Raw genomic sequence first — 24,972 nt, 5'->3', positions numbered from 1 at the left:
AATCTTAAGTTTATTCATTCGTGCAATAAAAAATAATTTTTGAGAAAAAATTTTTTCATCCAACACATTTTTCAGAGGAAGTCATTTTTGAGAAAAAAAAAAGTCGAAAAGTCATAACCCTAGTGTATATACGCACTTTAGCCTAATGACTGAGGGTATAATAAAAGTTCTCAAATTTAATTGGTATTGGAAGTGCAAATTAAATTCCATTTATTCACCTGGAATTTTGGGAAATGCCGCTGAGCGTTTTTTTCTTTTTTGTTTACAATTAAATTAAATTGTTTATTATATGTTTTTTTAATGTTCGGAAAAATATTTAGATTTCTTGTCAACTCCATTGGAAAGTGATTCTCCCTAGGAATTTCTTTATGGTTCAGTTTTTTATAATACCCACCATAGTATGGAGGGTATATAAAGTTTGTTTTTCCGTTTGTAACACATTGAAATTATTATTTGCGACCCTATAAAGTATATATTCTTGATCAGGATAAAATTCTGAGCCGATCATGTTCGTCTGTCCGTCTGTTGTAATCACTCTAGAACGCTAGATTTTTGCATATAAGGTTATTAGGGGTCACAACACTACTCCATTAAAATTGATAACATAGGTAGATGTTTCGGTATAGTCCCCATATTACGGATATTTCGAACGAATTTCGATATTTTGGAGGTTTTAGCTACAATTGTTAACCGAACTAGTAATTTGACCTTTAAGGTTCTTTGGGGTGACAAAACTACTAACACCAAACTGTCAACATAGGCTCATGTTTAGGTATAGCCCCCATGATAACGGTACCTCCCGATTTTCGATATTTTGAGGGTTTTAGCCAGGGTTTCGGAGTCGGAGTTTAGTCGGAGTCTTGCTGGAGTCGGGGTGGGAGCCGAAGTCGTGAAAAAAGTTCGACTCCTGGCAACAATTTGCTCTACATTTATCAAAAATTTGTTAAATCAAAAGTTCTTTAACCATAAATTAAATACAACACTTTTAATCTCTATGTTGATTAATAAATGCATATCGGAAACATTTTTGGGTCTATTGATTGTTTATACGAGAGCTGAACGATAAATATCTGGCCTAACAATGAAAACGCGAATATTTACCATCAAAAATAGTTTTATTATTTTCCTAAGTAGTCTCCAGTAGTAGTCTCCAGCATGATTTATATGCTTTTTCATCCGCTCAAACCAATTGTTTAATCCCCTTTTCCACTCCGATTTAGACACCTCAAAAACATGGTTTTTAACGTTTTTACAGCATCTTCTAACTACGAAAATCGTTGACCACATATTTTTTTTCTTAATATGCTGTTTTGAATCAATGTGTTAGAGATCGTATTGTCATGAAGATTTATTAAGTTAATAATGTTTTAATAAATCGACATTGAATTATAGGATGGTGGATATATTAATTTCTATGTCTATTCAATCATTTCTGATTGTCTTCTGTTCGTCAACGTTGACAAAGGACACTTTCCACCATAAGATACTAAGTTTGCCATTGCGTTTGTAACACATCGAAATATTCATTGGAAATCCTATAAAGTATAAAAATGTCTTGTAAATGCATATGTCTGTTGGTACAGAAGTTTAAATTATTCTTAAGATGTTTGGTATTCAGACTGATATAACCCTATGAAATGGTACTGACTGATATTCCTTATTTTGAAGGAATTTACCACATTATCGAACCGAAATGACTTAAATTTGTTATATAGTATTCGCTAGGGGTATACAAAATTCCTGCAAAGGATTATCGGTATAGGTTTACGATTTAATATAACATAATATAACGGTACGGCTCTATTTTATGTATTTCGAAGGTTCTTTTTGTCAAAATACACTGTGCGACACGAAAAAATAACCATATTCTGACACCGCCGCGTTATAGAAGACAAAAAATTAAGACATGTTGATATTTGATAAGAAGACAAATTGAATTTTTTTAACGTTGTTTTACAAATTTGATTTTTAAGAACCGTTCCTAGACATTATGAAAATTTTTGTAGTTAATTGTCTTCTTGAATTTAGTTATTTTGCTACTTTGACCGTTAAGATCCGTTTCTACAGACCAAAAACCCCAGAAAAATTGGAAAAGGAATTTGTACTCTTCGATTTTGGCCTTGAAAATCTACGCGGTTTGGATAAAATTATCCCTTTAGACATCAAGGCCTCAAGTCTTTTACGACTCATAACCGCGAATGTACATGTAATAGTCTTCTTTTTGGCCTTCTATCATGCAGCGGTGTTACAATATGGTTAACTTCCCATGACTCAAAAAATTACAAACAGTGTTGTCGTAAGTCTCACTGGGTTCATAAGTCAAATTCGGAAAATTATAAATATACCCGCTGGTCTTTGGTTTGGTAGAGAAACTTTAAAACAATACCGTTCGATTTAAGTTATTTTGAAGGTGTTTTCTACATGTTCATGCTGAAGTTGGTGTTACTTTGTATTCCGGATTTCCAAAGGATAGAAAACCCCTGCGAAGAAAACGAACAATATAGACCCATGTTCAGGTATACCACCCGATGTAACGCATCTTGAAGGTTTCGTGACTGCAATTTGGATTTTGTATTTAATACATTTAAGTGGTGGAATCTATTTTCGGTGTCGACTCCGGAGTTGGAGATGGAGTCGGAGTCTGACCAAAACTGTCTCGACTCCGAAGCCTTGTTTTAGCTACAATTTTTAATCGAATTTTGACATTTAAAGTTCTTAGGGCGTCACAACAGTACTCCACCAAAAACTGTCAACATAGGTGCATGTTTAGGTATAGTCCCCATTTAACGGTACCTCCCGATTTTCGGTATTATGAGGGTTTTTGTTACAATTTTTAACCAAATTTAATTTGACATTTGAGGTTTCCAGTGGTCGATTTTCTGTATTTTGAAGATTTTAGCTACAATGTTTGACGGAACTACACGTAATTTGACATTTGAGATTCACAGTAGTCATAAAAAGTACTCACTGGAAATTTTCAATAAAGTTCCACTTTTTGGTATAGGCCCCATTTAACGTACCTACCTACATACCCCCATATAACGGTACCTCCCTGTTTTCGGTATTTTCAGGGTTTTGGTAATATTTTCTGACGGAACTACCTGAAATTTGACATTTGAAGTTCACTGAAGTCACAAAACTTCTCCACGAAAAATTGTCTACATACATATGTCCACACTTTGATATAGCCCCCATATAAAATTACCACCTGATTGAACACATTTTTTTAAATTGATTAGATAACTTGGGCATTTGGATTATCCGTGGTCGAACAAATTTGCACCTGAAATTCTGGACAGGCAAGTAAACTACTTATAACATTTTGGTTAACAATATTTTATTTTGGAGTGTATAAAAAGTTCGGCCCGGTCAAACTTAATGACTTTTTGCTTGTTTTGTTTTCATTAGAGGAAGGCAAAAAGAGTATAATACGGGTTTGTAACTTTTTGGAATACAGATAAAAATATAGCGATCCCTATACTTGTTCGCAATTTTGATTTTCAAAATAGTCTAGCTTAATCCCATTGTTGTTGTTTTAACAGCTACCAACAACATTTTGTTATGATGTCTTCGTTGAAAATCAACGACTCATAACAGTGGAAGAACGTTTGCTTTGTTTTCGCAGACACTTTCGTCGGGGTTGTGTGAGGTTGCCAAAGAAAAACTTCTCATTGAAGTTTTTTCTTGGTTCACCTTTATACTTCGAGCTGACGATTGATGTTTGGGTATAAAAAGTTTTTTGTTGAAGAAGTTATTGAAAAATAACTTCGGTGGAGAATATCCACAAACAAAAAACAAGGGAACTGATGGGATCCTGTGGCGAGGATCGAAACTAGTCTTCCCTGCATTACCTCTTGGCGAACAATGCCAAACCTTCTCCACTAATAAATTAGTTGTTTTAAATATTAAAACAACAACAACTATGGAATTAAGCCAGACTATTTTGAAAATCAAAATTGTAACAGCTATCCCAATAAAAAAGCGCCACCAATGTTCTATACAAGTTTGCTGTTTAAAATATCCCATTTTTTACTCCTGAGTCTCAGTTGCTGTCAATTGTTGTTTTAGTTCATTAAATAGTTAGATAGACGGTTATCTAGCTTAACAAAATAACATTTCTGTGATATTAAAAAATTTTATGTTTTCATTATGCATATTATAAAAACACTCTATTTTCTACAAAAAACTATTTACCCATATACATACACATTAGCAACAATGACATGTACATAAAAACAATAGATATATGTATGTATGCACCAATAAAAAAATTATAAATACATTTAGTTAAAATATAAAATATAAATCTGTTTAGCAATTTTCAAAGCAATACATTGTAGAAGTTAAAATCAAAAATGTTTGTGTTTATCACTGATATTGGAAATTGTACCAATCAGCATAAAAATTGCACAGTTCTATATTTTGTGATAAAGTTTTTTATGTAAATGCAAATAAGAATATAAAAGTACATACACAAATTAAATAGGATTTGAAAAAAGGAAATATTACATGTTGTAAACAATAACCAGAAGTAAGGAGTGCGAATAAAACATACACTAAATGGGCACGAAATGTTAAAATATTGAATAATAGAAGAGAATCAAAATAAGCTTTTATAAATATGCCGAAAAATATCACAATATTAACATAGAACTAAATGAGAATCCGTGCGCTCTATGGAAAGCAATATTGCCATAAAACGGGTAAAATTAACCGAAATATTGAAATAAGTTTCCATAAAACGTATTTAACATAAACACTGCACATTGTGTATTTAGTATTAACGTATTGATATTCACCTTGCACTTAATTGGGGAATTTTATAAAAAAACTCAAATACATTGAAATAAAAAACTAAAACCACAAGACTTATGAGCTATACCACTATCGTACTAATTCAAATATTATTTATTCCATTAGGTTATGGCTAAGAAAATAAAATAAAGTTTTCAACACCAAAAGGTTATTTTTTATATGAGAATAAACATATTAATCTATAATGTGATTCTCAAATTGAAACAGACTCAAGATTTTTATTTCAGAAAATCCTTTTTTTAATTGCAAATGAGTTAAGAAAATATTCGGTTTTTATTTGAAGTTACCATTTTCATTGGTGTATTTTTGATTCTTATTATTGTGATTCAGTGTTAATAAATCTAGCGCTTGTGGGCGTATAAGTTTTGACGACAATTATACGTACAACGGCAAGTAAACCTTATCATAAGGCACCTATACCCATACCATTTCAATCATTATAACCTACTTATAATTAACATTAAAAGGAGATTTATTACTTTTTCTTCTGTTTCCTGTTTTTATTAATTTTAAAAATGCATTTTCGTTACTAAATGTTTAACACATCAGTAGTTAACATTGCAAATTTTCAAGTAAAACGGTTTATATAACATAATACTGTTTTTAATTCATTGGAAAATATTATTTATTGAACTATTTATTCCACAACACTATACAAATAAGTCTTTTGGAAAGCTTCTTTACAACTATTTGTAAGTATTTATAAAAACAAAGAAACCAAAAATTGAATAAGAACTTCAAACGTAAGACAGAAACCCTAGCCGTGTTGAATTAAGACAAATTTAAAATTGTAAAATATCAACTAGCTCGTGTACATAAGTAATGTAAATTCATTTTAATTAAATAAATAATTAATGAGAGAAAAATGAAAACCAAGGATTGTTTTAATTTTAAAGAAAATAAAAAATATAGTTCGGCTTCATCCCAGAGTTGTTAAGGGCTGAAACCCAGTTATAAAGCAAGAAAATTACGAAATTTCGAACTAATCATTTGGGACCATATAAAGCCAGGATAAAACTCTAAGACGATCTAGCACGTCCGTCCGTCTTTTGTAATTGCTCTAGCGTCCGCAACAATTCAGATTGAACGATCAAATTTCGCACCCGAGTGTATTTTTTCTATAGGCAGGTCAAGTTCGAAGGGGGGTCCACGTTTTGGTATATCCCCCATATAACAAAGGATTTTAGCTAAATTTTTTGACCGCAATAGCTGAAATTTGGCATTTAAAGTTACCAATAGCCAAGAAATATCTCCACTAAAAATTTTCAAGATAAGTCCACGTTTTGGTATTTTAGCTACAGTTTTTGACTGAATTAGCTAAAATTTTACATTTGAGGTTCACAGTGTTCTCGAAAATTCTCCACCAAACGTCGTCTATGTAGCTCTATGTTTGGGAATAGCCCCCATATAACGGTAACACCCAATTTATGTATTTTGACGATTTTAGTTAATTTTTTGACCGAACCAGTTGAAATTTGACATTTTAAGTTCCCAGTGGCCAAGAAATTTCTCCACTAAAAATTGTAGAGATAGGCCCACGTTTTGGTATTGCCCCCATATAACGGTACCTCCTGATTTAAGGTACTATAAGGTTTTTACCCCCCATACCATTGCTATCGAAAACGATATCGTTTTCGAATGTTTCTCGATAGTTTTGCGGATATTTTGTTCGAGAACGACACACGAGAATGAATTAAAAACGATTCACTTGTCGCTCAGTTTGTGGCAGGAAATCCTTCGATTTCGAATATCGTTAATAATATTATTTGCGAATGATTAACGATAGTTTTTACGATAATGGCGAAAAACATTTTTGGCGGAGTTTCTTGATGTTTCTGTTATGCGTCTTTTTCGCCATTATTTCCCCCCATACCATTGCTATCGAAAACGATATCGTTTTCGAATGTTTCTCGATAGTTTTGCGGATATTTTGTTCGAGAACGACACACGAGAATGAATTAAAAACGATTCACTTGTCGCTCAGTTTGTGGCAGGAAATCCTTCGATTTCGAATATCGTTAATAATATTATTTGCGAATGATTAACGATAGTTTTTACGATAATGGCGAAAAACATTTTTGGCGGAGTTTCTTGATGTTTCTGTTATGCGTCTTTTTCGCCATTATTTGTTATGTGCTTGCGATTCGAAGTGTAACTGTTAGTAAACATTGTTGTCTTGTATTGTGTTTATCAACACTTATTGTTTATATTACACGTAGCATTTATATCGAAATTATTTGAAAAAAGCAAATGGGAATTTTTTACAAACAATATAAATTTTTTTTGAAACAAACAAATTTTCTAAGTAAAAAAATGTTTCTCGAAACAATTTTTCTTGTGAAGAAAAAACATTCGCCAAATGTTCGAAAACGATATCGTTTTTAAACTTTTGACGAACAAAAGAACAACGTGCTTGTGTACACCCGAAAAACATTTGCCAATTCTTCGAATGTGATATCGTTTTCGAAAGTTGTGCCGAACATTCGAATAATATCCGCAATTGGTATGAGGGGTAACTACATTTTCCGCCCAATTTGGCTCCAATTCAGCTGTTGTAGTTTGAAGAGGTTAAAAAACTCTGCCCTAAAAATTGTGGATATAGCACCACGTTTTGGTATAGACTCCATATAACGGTACCTCCCGATTTAAGATATTTTGAGGATTTTAGCTAAATTTTCCTCCCAAATTGGCTCCAATTTAACACTTGGAGTTTCAAGCGGCCAAAAAAGCTTCTGCACCACGTTTTGGTATAGGCCCCCTATTAAATGTACCTCCTGATTTAAAGTACTTTAGCTACAGTTTTTGACCGAATTAGCTGAAATTTGACATTTGAGGTTCAATGACCAAAAAACTTCTTCACTAGAAATTTCCAAGATAGGTCCACGTTTTGGTATAGCCCACATATAACGGTACCTCCCGATTTAAGGTATTTTAAGGCTTTTAGCTACATTTTTTGACCAAATTAGCTGAAATTTGTCATATTATGATCCCAATGGCCAAAAAACTTCTGTGCAAAAAATTATGAGGATAGGTCCATGTTTTGTAATAGCCCTAATATAATGTTACCGCCCGATTTCAGGTTTTTTGGCGTTCTTAGTCACATTTTCAAACAGAATTAGCTATAATTTGGCATATAGGGTACCTCCCGATTTTCTGTATTTTTAGGGTTTTCGCAACATTTTTTGACGAAACTCGCCGAAATTTGACATTTGAGGTTCTCTGCAGTCACGATACTTCCCAACCAAAAATTGTCCATGTTTTGGTATATCCCCATATATAACGGTATCTCTCGATTTTCGGTTTTTTGAGGGTTTTAGCTATATTGTTTGACGGAACTAGTCTGAACTTACAAAAGTGTTGTGAGAAAGAACTTGAAAACAATAGAACAACGTAGTATTTAGATCTTGTGTTGGAAGCCATTCCTTTCAATAGATATCGCGCCCAACTCTCATTCCAGTTGGCCGCCATATAATTCATTGTTTTTTGACCTTATTTCTGGCCTTTCCCAAGAAAACATAACACAACCACAAGGAATAGTTTCTGTAAAAATTTCCGAAGAATTTTGCGTTGGGAGAATGAACCTATCTACATGTAGTTTGTTGGTATAAGTCTTCAAATAGCTTCCATAAATTGGTACCTCCTAATTTTCGATATTTTGAGGTTGTGGCTTCAATATCCTACCGAAATGGCTGAAATTTGGTATTACCCCCATTGAAATACCAAATTTCAGAAATTTATCGGTATAGGTACACGTTTTCGGTATTTCCAAGGTTTTAGCCTCAATATTCCACCGAAATGGCTGAAATTTGTTATTTAGTCTTCGTTGGGGGAATAAACCTCTCCACCTGATAGGTGTCCCGGTTTTAGGTATTTCCAAAGTTTTAAACCCAATATCCCACCGAAAAGGCTGAAATTTGTTATTTGGTCTTCATTGGGGAAATTTATCGGAGTAGGTACACGTCTTCATATAGACCCATAGAACGGTACCTCCCGATTTCGGTATTTTGAAGATTGTGGCCTCAATATCCCCCTGAAATGGCTGACATTTGGTACTAAGTTTTCGTCGGTGGTATAAAACTTTCCACCAGAAGTTTATGGGTATAGATCTTCATATAGCCCCCATAGAACCGCACTCACAGTGCGTAGAAAACCTCCACACAGAAAATTTTCAGTATAAAGTGATTATCATATGTTAAAATACTATTCTCCCAAAAGGAATTAGACTTAATCTAGATGAAGAGCTTAGTAGTTACTAATTGTTCATATGTATTTACTTCAATACAGTGGTGGTGGAGGGTATAAAAAGTTCGGGCCGTTCTTACTTCTTTTAAATTTATTGTTTTCTTTCAAAACTGTTTCGGCAAAATAACAACAACAACAAAAAACCAGTAAGGAAAGGATCATAGTCGGGCGGGGTCTACTATATGATACCCTACACCACTGTGAATATATAAAATATAGGAGATATATATCAATTTGAGCTGATTTCTATATAATATGGTACACTTATTACTAGACAAAATTCCGTCACACATTCCAAATTTCATCAAAATTGGACAGATCGGGCGAAAATATATATGGGAGCCACCGACGTAGCCAGGGGGGGCCCGGGGGGCCCGGGCCCCCCCCTAAATGATTTTAGTTCCCATAGGATATTAGCTTATGTTACACATTTTTTAATTTTTCAGTAAAATTTTAAAATGTTTTAAATTGTTCAACAAATTTGTAAAGTATTTGGAAGTATTACAGAGAGTTATTTAACTACATTGGTATACTTATTGTCCAACATATTTGAAAATATAAAAATAATGAACAGGTTAGGCTTTTTGAGCAATTTTATGCATAGTTCTTGTTAGGTTCGAAGGTGTTCTTTAAGCGTTTAATCGGAATTTTAGGCTGACTGTAAGTGTTACTGAGTTCAGAACAAAACGTTTATTTGTATTTATTGAACGTTTGTAACATATTACGTCCAATACTTTGGCTTATAGACAACATCCAGAAAAACGATTTTTGCGATATTTTGTTTTTGAAATTTTTTATAAGAGCAATTCAACAATAAAAGATAAAACCGTTGCTTAATATTTGTGGTTCTAAGTGTTTGTATATTTTCTCTAACACATTTTTATAATGAACTATTTTGAAATTCACAACAATTACAAATTCTTTATTATGTTTGAAATTTGCAATAAAAAAACTGTATCAACCATTTTTTATGATATAATTTTTGTTCTACCGCAGTGTCGTAAATGTCTATTGAACAAAAGGATTTTTCTGTCGAATTTTTATGTTTTGTTCGACCTTTCGAATGTTAATAAAATCAAGATTATTGAGCTTTTACTAGCTGTACCCGGTGCGCTTCGCTACGATAAGGTAAAATATATTTTGACAAATTTATTTGTAGGCCAATTTTCGGCACTCATTCCAACTTTCATTAAAATCTGGTATATAAAGCGTATTTGGTGCATCAAATATGTACATGAAATCGGCCGAAAATATATATGGGCGCTATTTCCATATCTGAACCGATTTCAATATAATTTGCAAATTTATTCCTAGACCAAATTCCTGCACATAGATATTTGCATAAAAAATTTAAACTTTTTGGAGGTACCTCCGATTCTGATGCTATATCTCCGGATCAACGCGGAATTTCAGAAATTTTTATAGCCTATGTTACTTTAGGGCCATGTAGTGATATACTCTGAAAATTTCAGGAAGATCAGTTCAGCGGCTCAACCAAACAAACGGACAAACATTTTTTTACTTTATATATGTATATTGATTTATTAAATATTTTTTGCAATATTTCGTAACTACAATGAATTTTATCTTCAGGGATTTTTTTGTTGATTACTCTTCGAATAAAACCAGAAGAAAACGTCATAGAAACACACATCAATTGTATTTTTGGAAGTACTTTCAATGGATGTACATTTCTAGAAATGTTAATTTTTCCTCCTTCGGTCCTTGTGACGACAAACGAAATCTAAAAACTGATCGGAAACAGGTTCTTCTTCGTCAAAATCTCAACAAGTACCACTTGACTTTGCGGACAGGAATATGCCCTGAGCCTGTGTGAATTGAAACTTTCATCTATAGACAGATCGAATAGCGGCTACACAGCCAAAATCCTTCAACCCAAAAGCTATGTATTAGGAGATTTTCAGAAATTTGTATCCATTTCCGGACGTATGAACTTGCAAACAATGATACCTATTAGCTGTGTCTTTTTACGTGATAATTAGTAATAATTATTACTAATGTTGCAGATTTTGATAGTTGTATAAAGGAAAAGTTGCTGAAAAAATGTTTCAGCAACATTTAGTAAGTAAAAAGACACACCCATTGTATCATTGATCACAAGTGTTGCGGTGCAGGTATGGAGAAATGAACCGGACCGACATAGTTCATTTTGGGAGTAGATCTTATTTTGGGAGTCATTCCTTTTAAAACATATTGCGCCCACCAGTCATTTCAGTTCGCCACAGTATAATTTTCACCTTTTAACTCTTATGTCAGGAAATATAGACTTCCCCACGAAAAACATAATACCGCTCTAAACACAAGGAATACCTTCAGTAAAAAGGTTTGTGAGGGAGGTACCCCAGTATGGCCCATTTTCGAGCAAAAACTAAGTTTGGAAAAAATATTACTAAATCCAAAGTTTGGACTAAATCTGGTGCTCCGTTCAAGAAAACTCGCGCATACCACTTTAGCTAAAATTCATGAAATTTGGGGGGAAATACCAGAAGAAGTAGACCGAAAAACACCATCTTCGAATCTTCGAATTTTGTACATATAAGGCTCGCTGAAATATTGCGATAAACAAAGTTTGGACCAACGCAGTATCCGGTTCGAAAGTTGTCGTGCGCACTAGCCACTACACATGATTGCCTTAGGTGTTCTTTACAGCTTTCGGGCCATTTTCTCTGGAAGTATAGACCTGCCTCTGAAAAACTTGTACTGTAGTAATAGGGGCCCCGAGAACACTTGTTGCAGAAAAGCAAAGCGTTTCCAGAGAGTTCTTTTTATTTATTAATTTATTTATTTTATATTTTTACTTATAACTAAATCTAATATATAAAAGACAATGTGTGTATGTTACTATGTTTGTATGTTTGTATGTTCCGAATAGACTCAAAAACGGCTGAACAGATTTTCTTGAAAATTTCAGATAATGTACAGGGAACACCGGTGGTGAAAATAGGCTATATATTTTCTTGAATGGTCGTCGCGGAAGTGAAATATCGCGGTCATTCCAAATTATTCAAAAACGAAAAGAGTCAAAAAGGGCTGAATAGATTTTTTGGAAAATTTCCGATAATGTACTGGGAACACCGGTGGTGAAAATAGGCTATATATTTTCTTAAATGGTCGTCGCAGAAGTGAAATATCGCGGTCATCCTAAATTATTCAAAAATGTACTATTTCAGATAGTATAGCAAATTTTAGTAATCGTGACTATAAAACCGCTATAACACTGGCTTCTGTGTGTGGGATAACGCGGTCAACGCCATATTTTGGAATACAGTAAAATCCCGATAACTTGAGATGTCACGATAAAGCAATTCCGAAAAATCGATTGGGAAATCTTATGAAATTTTGTATGTGGAGTTTTTAGGTCTGAGAATAGGTCGTAATCTATTTTTTATCACGCTAAGTGTAGTGACCGGTGGTCCTCCCCACAATTTTTTAAGAAAACCGCGAAATTCAGGATACTTTGTAATATATTGTTTACAAATTGTTTGCAATGCTATGGTAATTACAGTCTTGACCTTTAATGGTCGTCGCCGAATTGAAAATCGCGGTCATCCCAAAATTTTCAAAAATGTATTATTTCAATTAATTTGAACTGTCGTAAGCTGTTTTTATACGGCTAGGAATAGTGACCGGTGGACCTCCCCCACAATGTTTTTAAGAAAATCTGAAATCTTTGTTTTCCCTGAAAGATCGCGGTCATCACAAAGTTTTCAAAAATGTATTATTTCAATTAATATACATAATTTTAGTAAGCGTGACACAAAAATGATATAAACACTAGCTTGAACAAGTGGGATAGCGCGGTCGTGAGCTATTTTAGTACGGCTAAGTGTAGTGACCGGAGGTTCTCCTCTAAAAAATTTTTGTTTTTTTAAATCTGAATTCCATGATATTTTTGAACGCATTGTTTACAGATTGTTTGCAATACTACTGTAATTACTGTCTTGACCCTGAATGGTCTTCGCGGAGGTGAAATATCGCGAAAAGTGAAATATCGCGGTCATCACAAAATTTGCAAACATTTATTATTTCAGATAATATACATAATTTGTAAGCGTGCCTAAAAAACGCTACAAACGCTGAACACTAAACAATAAGTGGGACAGCGCGATCAACTCCAGATTTTGGAATACAGTAAAATCCGGATAACTTGAGATGTCACAAGATCGAAATTCCAGAAAGATCCATTGGAAATCAGACAAAGTTATTGATATACAATACAACATCATCATTGGAATCAGAATACCGCGATCGTGTTCGATTTTTGAAAATATTATAATTACGGATAAAATCTCAAAATGTGGGAAGTGAAACTTCATGAGCACTGACTGAAATCAAAGTCCTTGGAATAGCTAGGTAAAGATACATTTTTTAAATACAGCAAAATCTCGATAATAACAACTACAATTTTTAGAAGTAATTTTTTATGAATTATATAAATGTTGCCATACATATCCCGAAGGAACATACATTTCGCTGAGGGGTATTTTACCACTATTGCATATAGAGCGCGAAGAAAAAAGGCGTTACGTTCGATCGGGCTGAATGAGGTTAAATCCACCAAAAATAGCGAAAATCAGGCGCCACCGTTCTATGGGAGCTATATCAAAACGAGGACGTATACTGAACAGTGGCTATATCTCTGAACTATCGAAAATCGGGAGGTACTGTTTTATGGGAGCTATATATGTTAAATGCTCAAAAATAGCGAAAATCAGCCGGTACCGTTCTATGGGAGCTATATCAAAACGTGGACCTATACTGACAATTCTCTGCAGTAATAATTACGACCCCAACCGAGACCAACAATCCAATATATAGCAATGTTAATTGACGTACACCGATCATTATGAGTCACAAAGTGCTTTAAACTGTCAATTTATGGTGAAGGGTATAATAAAAGAGATTTTATATCTTAAATTTGGGGGATTACATGGAATTTATGTCAAAACATTGATTTATATTATGAAGTTTCTAGAGGGATGCCTAATTATGGCTGTATCAATGCTGGATAGATAACTAAAGTTTACACGGAGAACCCAAACAACGGGCCAGCAACGCGGACCGGGTCAGCTAGTCTAATATATAAAAGACAATGTGTGTATGTTACTATGTTTGTATGTTTGTATGTTCCGAATAGACTCAAAAACGGCTGAACAGATTTTCTTGAAAATTTCAGATAATGTACAGGGAACACCGGTGGTGAAAATAGGCTATATATTTTCTTGAATGGTCGTCGCGGAAGTGAAATATCGCGGTCATTCCAAATTATTCAAAAACGAAAAGAGTCAAAAAGGGCTGAATAGATTTTTTGGAAAATTTCCGATAATGTACTGGGAACACCGGTGGTGAAAATAGGCTATATATTTTCTTAAATGGTCGTCGCAGAAGTGAAATATCGCGGTCATCCTAAATTATTCAAAAATGTACTATTTCAGATAGTATAGCAAATTTTAGTAATCGTGACTATAAAACCGCTATAACACTGGCTTCTGTGTGTGGGATAACGCGGTCAACGCCATATTTTGGAATACAGTAAAATCCCGATAACTTGAGATGTCACGATAAAGCAATTCCGAAAAATCGATTGGGAAATCTTATGAAATTTTGTATGTGGAGTTTTTAGGTCTGAGAATAGGTCGTAATCTATTTTTTATCACGCTAAGTGTAGTGACCGGTGGTCCTCCCCACAATTTTTTAAGAAAACCGCGAAATTCAGGATACTTTGTAATATATTGTTTACAAATTGTTTGCAATGCTATGGTAATTACAGTCTTGACCTTTAATGGTCGTCGCCGAATTGAAAATCGCGGTCATCCCAAAATTTTCAAAAATGTATTATTTCAATTAATTTGAACTGTCGTAAGCTGTTTTTATACGGCTAGGAATAGTGACCGGTGGACCTCCCCCACAATGTTTTTAAGAAAATCTGAAATCTTTGTTTTCCCTGAAAGATCGCGGTCATCACAAAGTTTTCAAAAATGTATTATTTCAATTAATATACATAATTTTAGTAAGCGTGACACAAAAATGATATAAACACTAGCTTGAACAAGTGGGATAGCGCGGTCGTGAGCTATTTTAGTACGGCTAAGTGTAGTGACCGGAGGTTCTCCTCTAAAAAATTTTTGTTTTTTTAAATCTGAATTCCATGATATTTTTGAACGCATTGTTTACAGATTGTTTGCAATACTACTGTAATTACTGTCTTGACCCTGAATGGTCTTCGCGGAGGTGAAATATCGCGAAAAGTGAAATATCGCGGTCATCACAAAATTTGCAAACATTTATTATTTCAGATAATATACATAATTTGTAAGCGTGCCTAAAAAACGCTACAAACGCTGAACACTAAACAATAAGTGGGACAGCGCGATCAACTCCAGATTTTGGAATACAGTAAAATCCGGATAACTTGAGATGTCACAAGATCGAAATTCCAGAAAGATCCATTGGAAATCAGACAAAGTTATTGATATACAATACAACATCATCATTGGAATCAGAATACCGCGATCGTGTTCGATTTTTGAAAATATTATAATTACGGATAAAATCTCAAAATGTGGGAAGTGAAACTTCATGAGCACTGACTGAAATCAAAGTCCTTGGAATAGCTAGGTAAAGATACATTTTTTAAATACAGCAAAATCTCGATAATAACAACTACAATTTTTAGAAGTAATTTTTTATGAATTATATAAATGTTGCCATACATATCCCGAAGGAACATACATTTCGCTGAGGGGTATTTTACCACTATTGCATATAGAGCGCGAAGAAAAAAGGCGTTACGTTCGATCGGGCTGAATGAGGTTAAATCCACCAAAAATAGCGAAAATCAGGCGCCACCGTTCTATGGGAGCTATATCAAAACGAGGACGTATACTGAACAGTGGCTATATCTCTGAACTATCGAAAATCGGGAGGTACTGTTTTATGGGAGCTATATATGTTAAATGCTCAAAAATAGCGAAAATCAGCCGGTACCGTTCTATGGGAGCTATATCAAAACGTGGACCTATACTGACAATTCTCTGCAGTAATAATTACGACCCCAACCGAGACCAACAATCCAATATATAGCAATGTTAATTGACGTACACCGATCATTATGAGTCACAAAGTGCTTTAAACTGTCAATTTATGGTGAAGGGTATAATAAAAGAGATTTTATATCTTAAATTTGGGGGATTACATGGAATTTATGTCAAAACATTGATTTATATTATGAAGTTTCTAGAGGGATGCCTAATTATGGCTGTATCAATGCTGGATAGATAACTAAAGTTTACACGGAGAACCCAAACAACGGGCCAGCAACGCGGACCGGGTCAGCTAGTTATTAGCATAAAGGAAGTGAATCCATGACCAGTGAGGTCTTAAGCTTACATAGCTTATCCAGGGAGGTCTTAAACTGCTCTTCGCTGAACAATTGTGAAATAATCTGCGGAAGTTTGCCGAAAGAGTAGATCGATATGGCCCATCTTCGAAGTTGATCAAAATATCATGAAGGCAAAATTTTAGACCGAATCGGTTGATCTGTTTGAGAATTATCGTGCTCTCCAGGCAGCTACCCAGACGAACGGACATAGCTAAGTCGACTCCAAGTTTTCTGAAACAGATTTCTTCCAAACACACCTTGGCCCTAAAGGGATTATTTCGATGAGGCACATTTTGGCTAAAGGCTGAGAGTATAAAAAATGTAGATTGGCAAAATTGTGTTTATGGATTTTTGCTAAAATAATGTATACCTTGGATTGGGTGTCATAATTTCATTTTTAAAGAATTTAAGACTGGATTCTAAAGTTTACCTTGTTCCTGATCAATTTATGAGAAGATCCAGGATAGGAAACCAGAATATCTATAAGTGAAGTCCGACGATTGGACGCCTAAAGTAGTCTATTGACAGATTCACGTTTTGGCGACAGAATTTGTCATTTACATAACCGCGATTAGGTGCTAGAATTTCTTGATGGATAGACTTACTATTGCTCAGCATTAGTTCTCGGCCTTAAGAAATTCTTTGTGATAAATAGACATCGGATTTTTGCATATTTTTGAAAATTATAATGTTAAGATATTTGAAAATTAAATGTTATGATATTTCTAAGGTTTTCAGATTGTATCCGCTTTCTTTTGTTCTTACCGAAGTGATATCACTGAATTTCATAACATTCATTCACTGAATTTGTGAATTATTTGATAATCGATACGCGCAAAAATATATAGAATTATTAATATTTTGACCATATATTAATTGTGACATATTGTCAAAAAAGTTCTAAAAACAAGATAAAATTGACGCCATTTGAATTAAAAAATAGTAATGAACATTATTTCATCAGTAAAATAAGTCTAAAATAAAATTTACATCTTTGCTAAATAAGACATTTTCGCTTAGATGAACTTTCAAAATTTTGGTCAGGTGGGCCCCCCCCGAAATGAAATCCTGGCTACGTCCCTGATGGGAGCTATATCCAAATCTGAACCGATTTCGATATAATTTAGCACATTTATTTTTACACCGAATTCAGTCACACATTCCAAATTTCATCAAAATCGGAGGTATATAGCGTGTTTGGTGCAGCAAATACGTCAAATCGGCCGAAAATATATATGGGCGCTATATCCAAATCTCCGTGCGGAGTTTTTTTCTTCTTTTTTTTCTCCCATCGGACGCCTCCCCAGGTGGTGGATATGGTAACGCTCATCAGATATGGCGAGTACCGCAAAAATAAAATATGCGGGGCGAACCAAAAAAAAAGGGAAAAAGGCAGCGTCTGATCGAGATTCGGCGGCAGCAAGCAGCGTCTGTACTCCAGTGGGGCGGCTGAAATATAGAAGGAAACTATAAACCCATCAGAAGGCAAGGGGAAACCACTTATGTATAATCCCTTGAAAATCGTACAAAACATGAACAATACAACGCAAAACAAACGGCCCTCAGTCTCCGGCCAAAAGAGGGTGCCAAGAATCCCCGGAGGTAAAACTAAACAAAAACTTGTAATTGGAAATTGGAATGTGAGAAGTCTTTACGAAAGTGGAAAACTTAATAACACAATAAGCGAGATGAACCGACTCCAAATTGATATCTTAGGTGTCAGCGAAACATGGTGGACGGAATGCAGAGATTTCAGATCAGAAAAAATGACGGTGTATCATTCAGGAAACCAGATGGGTGTTCACAGAAGAGGAGTATATATTATTGTTAAAAATCATATAGCGACATTTGTCACGGGATTTGTTCCAATGTCAGACAGGACAATGTTGATAAAAATAAGTGGAAAACCGCTAAATATTAATATCATACAAGTCTATGCTCCCACTGGAGATGCAAATATGAATGAAGTTGAAGAATTTTATAATGATATAGCGCAGTTATTAAAGATGACAAAAAAACATGAAATAACAATAATACAAGGAGACTTTAATGCCAAGGTCGGAACCCAAGAAGTTAAAAATATTACGGGAAAATATGGCCTAGGCGAACGAAATGATAGAGGAGATAGACTAGTGCAATTCTGTCAGGAATATTGTATGAAAGTGAGCAATACGTGTTTTTCCCTAAATCCCAGACGGTTATACACCTGGAAATCCCCACAGGACAATGAAAACCAAATTGCGAGAAACCAAATAGACTACATCCTAATAAATAAAAGATATTTCTCCAGTGTTACAAAATGTTGGACATATCCAGGAGCAGATGTGCCATCGGACCACAACTTACTTGTCGCAAATATACGAATTAAACTTGCATCGAATCGGACAAAACTGCCTCAAAATAAACTGAATATAGAAAAACTTAAGGACTCGGCAATTAAAAACGAGCTACAAAACAATATTAATAGACAATTACAACAGTTGAATGAAGAAAATGTGCACACATTGTGGAACAAGGTGAAAGATGTTATAAACACGACTGCAAAGAACACTCTGGGAAAGAGAACATCATCAAGAACAGAAGAATGGATTACCGACGAGATTCGAGAACTATGGAATGAACGAAGCAAGTACAAAAATAAAAATTATGAAAAATACTGGGAGATAAACAGGGAAATACGATCCGCGACCCGATCAGCCAAAAATGCTCTATTGAATGCCAAATGCCAGGAAATTGAATTCTTACAAAGTATACATGATGATTTCTAAAGGAACTAAAGGAATCCGTCGGTGTATATAGAAAGAAAATATCTAATCCAGTTTTAATTAACGAAAACAATGAAACTGTCTTTGACTTGGATGGAAAGAAGCAGATATGGGAGGAATACGTTACCAATCTTTTTACTGATAACGAACGATCACCTTATGGAGACGTTTTGCAAATTTCAAGAAGGGGAACACCTATAACACAGTACGAAGTAGAATGCGCTATAAAATCCTTGAAAGATAAAAAGGCTACAGGACCGGACGAAATCCCATCAGAATTGCTGAAGCTTATTGATTCCAATAACATACAACTATTAATCAACCTTTTTAACCACATATGTATATAACACTGGACACTATCCAGAAGAATGGCTCAAATCCACCTTCATCGCAATTCCCAAGATAAATAATGCAAAGAAATGCAGTGACTTCAGACTCATTAGCTTAATGAGTCATGCTTTGAAGATATTTTTAAAAATAATTCATAGCAGAATATATGCTACATGTGAAGCACACATGGGAAATGGCGTTACGAAATAAGTCCCCAATGAAATAACTCCCCAAACTGAAAATAAAATAAGTCCCCAAAATTTTATACACAAAACAACAACAACTATAATTTAAATTTTTGGGGATTTATTTCATTTTTCTGGGGACAAACAACTACTCGTACTACCATTCATCATATTTGATCGTAAATAGTTTTGTTATGAAAATAGGTTAATATTTTGGTATGAAACAAAAATTCGCGCGAATTTTAGTTTCATACCAAAATATCAACCTATTTTCACAACAAAATAATTTACATTCAAATTCTTAATATTTGAAAGCATTGAATATGTATTAAATCGTTTTCGATGAATGGTAGTACGAGTAGTTGTTTGCGGGAGAAAGGACTTGTCTTGGTTTCAAGTTAAAAATTCGCGCGAATTTTTAACTTGATACCAAGACACGTCCTTTTTCCCACACACAACTACTCGTACTACCATTCATCGTATTTGATCGTAAATTGTTTTTTTTTTTTGTGAAAATAGGTTGATATTTTCACAACAAAACAATTTACATTCAAATTCTTAATATTTCAAAGCATTGAATATGTATCTTTATTAAAAAAAAGAAAAAATATTCCTATGAAAGACAGTGAAATAGATAAGTCAACAGAGTTATTGGAAAACGGTAAGATAACGGTGAAAATCTTTTTAACTTGGATAATATATGAGAGAAACGGCATGTGTACAAATGTGGTACCAAAAGTAAATATTTTCCAAGAGGAAATTCGAAAAGTTTGCTTTTTAGATGAAAATAAAATCTTTGAAAAATAACTCAATTGCAGAACAAAATAACGCCTTCAAGTGACCTTATTGCCTAGAAAATTTGTATCTAAATTTATGTTGTATAACTGTATATGTTATCAATTACTATTTTTGCTGCATACGAACAAAAAAACATAACAATCGATGAAAGTTTTTGGGGAATTATTTCATTTTTAAAATTGGGGACTTGTTTCATAATGAAATAAGTCCCCAAATTTGGGGAGTTATTTCATTTTATTTTGGGGAGTTATTTCACTTCGTTAGGGAGTTATTTCATTCAAATTTTTGGGGAGTTATTTCATTATGAAATAACGCCCCAAATTTGGGGACTTATTTCATTTTCAGTTTGGGGACTTATTTCATTGGGGACTTATTTCGTAACGCCATGGGAAATACCCAATTTAGGTTTAAAGAAGGAATGGGCACAAGAGAAGCATTATACTGCATTTAAGTTGTAATACAGAAATGTAGAGATATCCAGAAGGATGTGTTCGAGTGTTTTGTTGACTATGAAAATGCATTCGACACCGTCAAACATGACAAATTAATGGAAATCTTGAATACTATTGGAATACCAGAAAACGACCTCCAGTGCATTAAAAGTCTTTATTGGAATCAGTCCTTTTATCTCCCCTGTTATTCAACGTGTATTCAGAGAAAATATTCCAAGAAACACTCGAAGGAGAAAACGTCGAAATCAGAATTCATGGGAAACTAATCAACAATATAAGGCATGCGGACGATGCTACGTTACTGGCAGGGAGCATATCCGGTCTACAAAAACTAGTAGAGAAACTGGCACGTGTAAGTGTGAAATATGGTCTTAAAATCAACATGAAGAAGACGAAGTACATGATCATTAGCAGAAAAAATCCCCATGCTGAGGTGAACTTAAAAGTACAAGGTACAGAAATAGAAAGAGTGAGAAACTTTAAATATCTTGGGATGTTAATAAACGAACAATGGGATCCCTCGAAAGAAATTAAAAGTCGAATAGAGATGGCGCGAGATGCTTTCTGTAAATATAGTAAAACCCTGAAAAGTCATGACATAAACATAACAACAAAATTACGTTTTATAAAATGTTATGTTTGGTCGGTGCTGTTATATGGAACAGAAGTTTGGACGCTCAAATCATCTGATGAAAGAAAATTGGAATCCTTTGAAATATGGATTTACCGACGAGTACTGAAAATACCATGGACTGCGAAAATTTCTAATGACGTAGTACTAAGAAGGATGAATATAAGCCGGCAATTAATAACAACTATAAAAAGGCGCAAAATAGCGTATTTGGGACATGTATTAAGGAACAACAAATACATAATTTTACAAGCAATTCTGAAGGGAAAAATTGAAGGAAGGCCAGCTAGAGGAAGGAAAGAAACATCCTGGCTCAAAAACATCATGGGCTGGACAGGTTATACCAACAAAACTGATCTGCTGAATGCCGCAAGACACAGAGAGCTGACAACCATTATACAATAAGATAATAACTGAAATGCGAAAAATATTAAAAAAAGATGAATTGTACGATCACTTATATCCGGATAACAGATGAGTAAATGAAGAAGAAGATATCCAAATCTGAACCGATTTCGATGTAATTTATTTATGGGAGCTATATCCAAATCTGAACCGATGTTCACCAAAAGCAATAGCGTTCTTCCTATGGCTAAAAAATTATATTACCCAATTTTCAATCGGACAAAAAATGCGACCTGCACGTTGCGCACAAAAATACATGGACAGACGGACGGACATGCATAAATCGACTCAGAAAGTGATTATATGTATATCCCAAAAAGGAACTATGGGTCTATTTCGTTTCCTTTTATTTGTTACATACAAACGCACAAAGACATAATACCCCTTACCACTGTGTGGTGTAGGGTATAATTAAGCGGCTATAGCGGAGCAAAATTGGAGCCGACAAAAAATGGAAAAAGTTCAAGAGAAAATACAAAAAAGGAAAAACACTTTTTTCTGTTTCCGAATGATATCGGTTGAGTTCACAAAATGTACTTTTTATTTTTTATTTATTTTATTAAATTCAAATCGGTTTACATAAAATGTGTACATAAAGATATGGTTTCAAAAAAACTTATATCTATAATTATACATTTAATGCAACATACAGTGACTGTCACTGAAAATGATGCAACCTGAAATAAAAAATGTAAACGTTGATAACTTGAAAACGAGGTGAGATTTTTTAACAATACAAAAAACAATTTTGTAGGCTGAAAAGTTTCTTTAAGATGACATGCAATAGTATTCCATTTACAGTACCGTTATACTAAAATGTTACCGGAAAACAAAAAAAAGGGCATTTTTAAATTGAGCACTGAAAATTATGCACCACAATAATCCAATAATAATTTCCAATTTTTTGGCTTTTTATGCCTTCTTAGTGAGCAGAATGGTGGAATAATTGGTTCCCTATCGTTTTCAGTAGTTTTGTCATTGATACCGATAGAAAAAATTATGTTCCTGGCGTAATTTTGGCATAATTGTAATTAATGTCCCTTTGTAGGCAATTTGACTAGAAATTTCTAGTTTTTGAAGTTATTTTCCAAAAAATGACTATGAAAAGTCAATAAGGGCATAAAGGCAGCACGTACAAACAATCTAATAATATATCGAAAGTCCTGTATTAGCCAGGCTTGCCCTATATTATACTAGTCTTTAACGGCGTTGCCCTGATAGAGCTAAATAAAAAAATGTTGCACTTTTCTTTTAAGATAGTTTTCAAAAACATTGTTAACAATGTCGTGATCATGTTTGATTTTACAAAAACAAAAAATTCAACACCCATTGTTGACATTGGTTTCAAAAAATAAGGTTTTTGCGGAGTTACCAACTCAATACCGCCGCCCGCTCATCTGGGATTAACGGCGCTTGACGAACGTGAACATTTAAATTTACATATCATTTATAATTAGTCGGGGTCATGGCACTATAATACAGAAGAAGCGGGTTCAGCTAGTTATATGTAAACGTGTTTGACTCTGTTTTGTTCTATAGCTAGGGTTTTGGGTTTTCCCGGTTTTTGTCATTCCCAGGAAACGGAAATCAAAAATCGCCATTCCCGGGAAATTTTAAAATACGAGAGTGGATCAATATTTCCGTGATTTTTTATCTTCCCATAGTAACTTATGTATATGAAATACAATATTTTCAAAGAGTTGCGGGCTCAAAAATGGATGACACGTTTTCGCTCTATCGATTAAAAACGAAAAAATATGAAAAAATGTACCATGGCCATTTCCATTATTCAAAGCTAATGAAATCGCTCCATGGAAAGTGATTTGGCTCAAACAATGAAATTATTGATCAGAAATTCCAATTTTATGGACCTCGAAAATCGCATGTTTTATTCTTATGCTTAAAATTGCTTGAGACAAGTAAGAAAGTATCAGTCAGCTGTGTCGACTGAGATATACCCTCAGCCTCGGACCTTTTTCCCTGAAAACACTTTTGTAGATCAAAGTTATTTCCAAATCTTTTCTAGTTTATTGATTCTGTAAAATCTAATCGAATTCTGATTCTATGGTATAAAAGTTATGGGCATATTTTATTCATTCATTCATTCATTCATTCATACATTCATTCATTCATTCATTCATTCATTCATTCATTCATTCATTCATTCATTCATTCATTCATTCATTCATTCATTCATTCATTCATTCATTCATTCATTCATTCATTCATTCATTCATTCATTCATTCATTCATTCATTCATTCATTCATTCATTCATTCATTCATTCATTCATTCATTCATTCATTCATTCATTCATTCATTCATTCATTCATTCATTCATTCATTCATTCATTCATTCATGATCATGAAATATGATTTTTTTTCCCGGGAAAATCCCGTAACCAAAAAACCGAGAATTCCCGGTGCGGGATTTCCCTACCCAAAACCCCATTAATAATTAATAATTAATTCAAAATAAGTAGAATACACATCACACTAAATGTCGAAAAAAGCTTTCGAAAAAGCTTTAACATTCACCCAACACCAAATACCTAAACAACGAAAAGCTATGCACAAAACATATGTACATTCATGTTAATCTAGTTCATATCAAGCGGTCAGTCGTTATTAAAGACCCATATCGCAAACAACGCTCTCTAAATAAACAACAGCAGTAAACACAAACGAATAAATACCGATAAAAATGCTATCGACAATATTAACCGGCACTTGCATTGTTCTGTGCCTATTATACCTGTTTTTTATCTGGCCTTATGATTATTGGAAGAAGCGTGGTGTTAATGGGCCAAAACCTTTGCCGTTTGTTGGAAATTATTTGAGCTCCATTACCCAGAAGCGGAATATGGTCTGCGACATTCAAGAAATTTATGAGTAAATATTTTTTTGGAGAATACACACATATTTATACCAAATGTAATGTTGAAAT

The 24,972-nt window shown here is 34.0% G+C and overlaps 1 protein-coding gene and 1 long non-coding RNA gene across 2 annotated transcripts in view; one reads left to right on the top strand and one right to left on the bottom strand.

Moving 5' to 3' along the window:
- Positions 1-24,972, bottom strand: part of LOC141397490 (uncharacterized) — an 82,053-nt gene that overhangs the window by 52,993 nt on the left and 4,088 nt on the right. The gene's annotated exons all lie outside the window — the stretch shown is intronic.
- The window catches only part of LOC141397484 (probable cytochrome P450 28d1), a 30,351-nt gene continuing 29,996 nt past the window's right edge, over positions 24,618-24,972 (top strand). The window contains exon 1 of the mRNA XM_073973843.1: positions 24,618-24,917. Within this exon, the coding sequence (XP_073829944.1) occupies positions 24,730-24,917 (188 nt within the window). The 5' untranslated portion in view covers positions 24,618-24,729. The remainder of the gene's footprint in view (positions 24,918-24,972) is intronic.

The sequence above is a fragment of the Musca autumnalis genome, unplaced genomic scaffold (assembly GCF_047663935.1).
Source record: "Musca autumnalis isolate F117 unplaced genomic scaffold, ASM4766393v1 scaffold_3, whole genome shotgun sequence".
NCBI lineage: Eukaryota > Metazoa > Arthropoda > Insecta > Diptera > Muscidae > Musca > Musca autumnalis.
The sequence above is the reverse complement of the archived record's forward strand: the minus strand, read 5'-3'. Positions and strand labels throughout refer to the sequence as shown.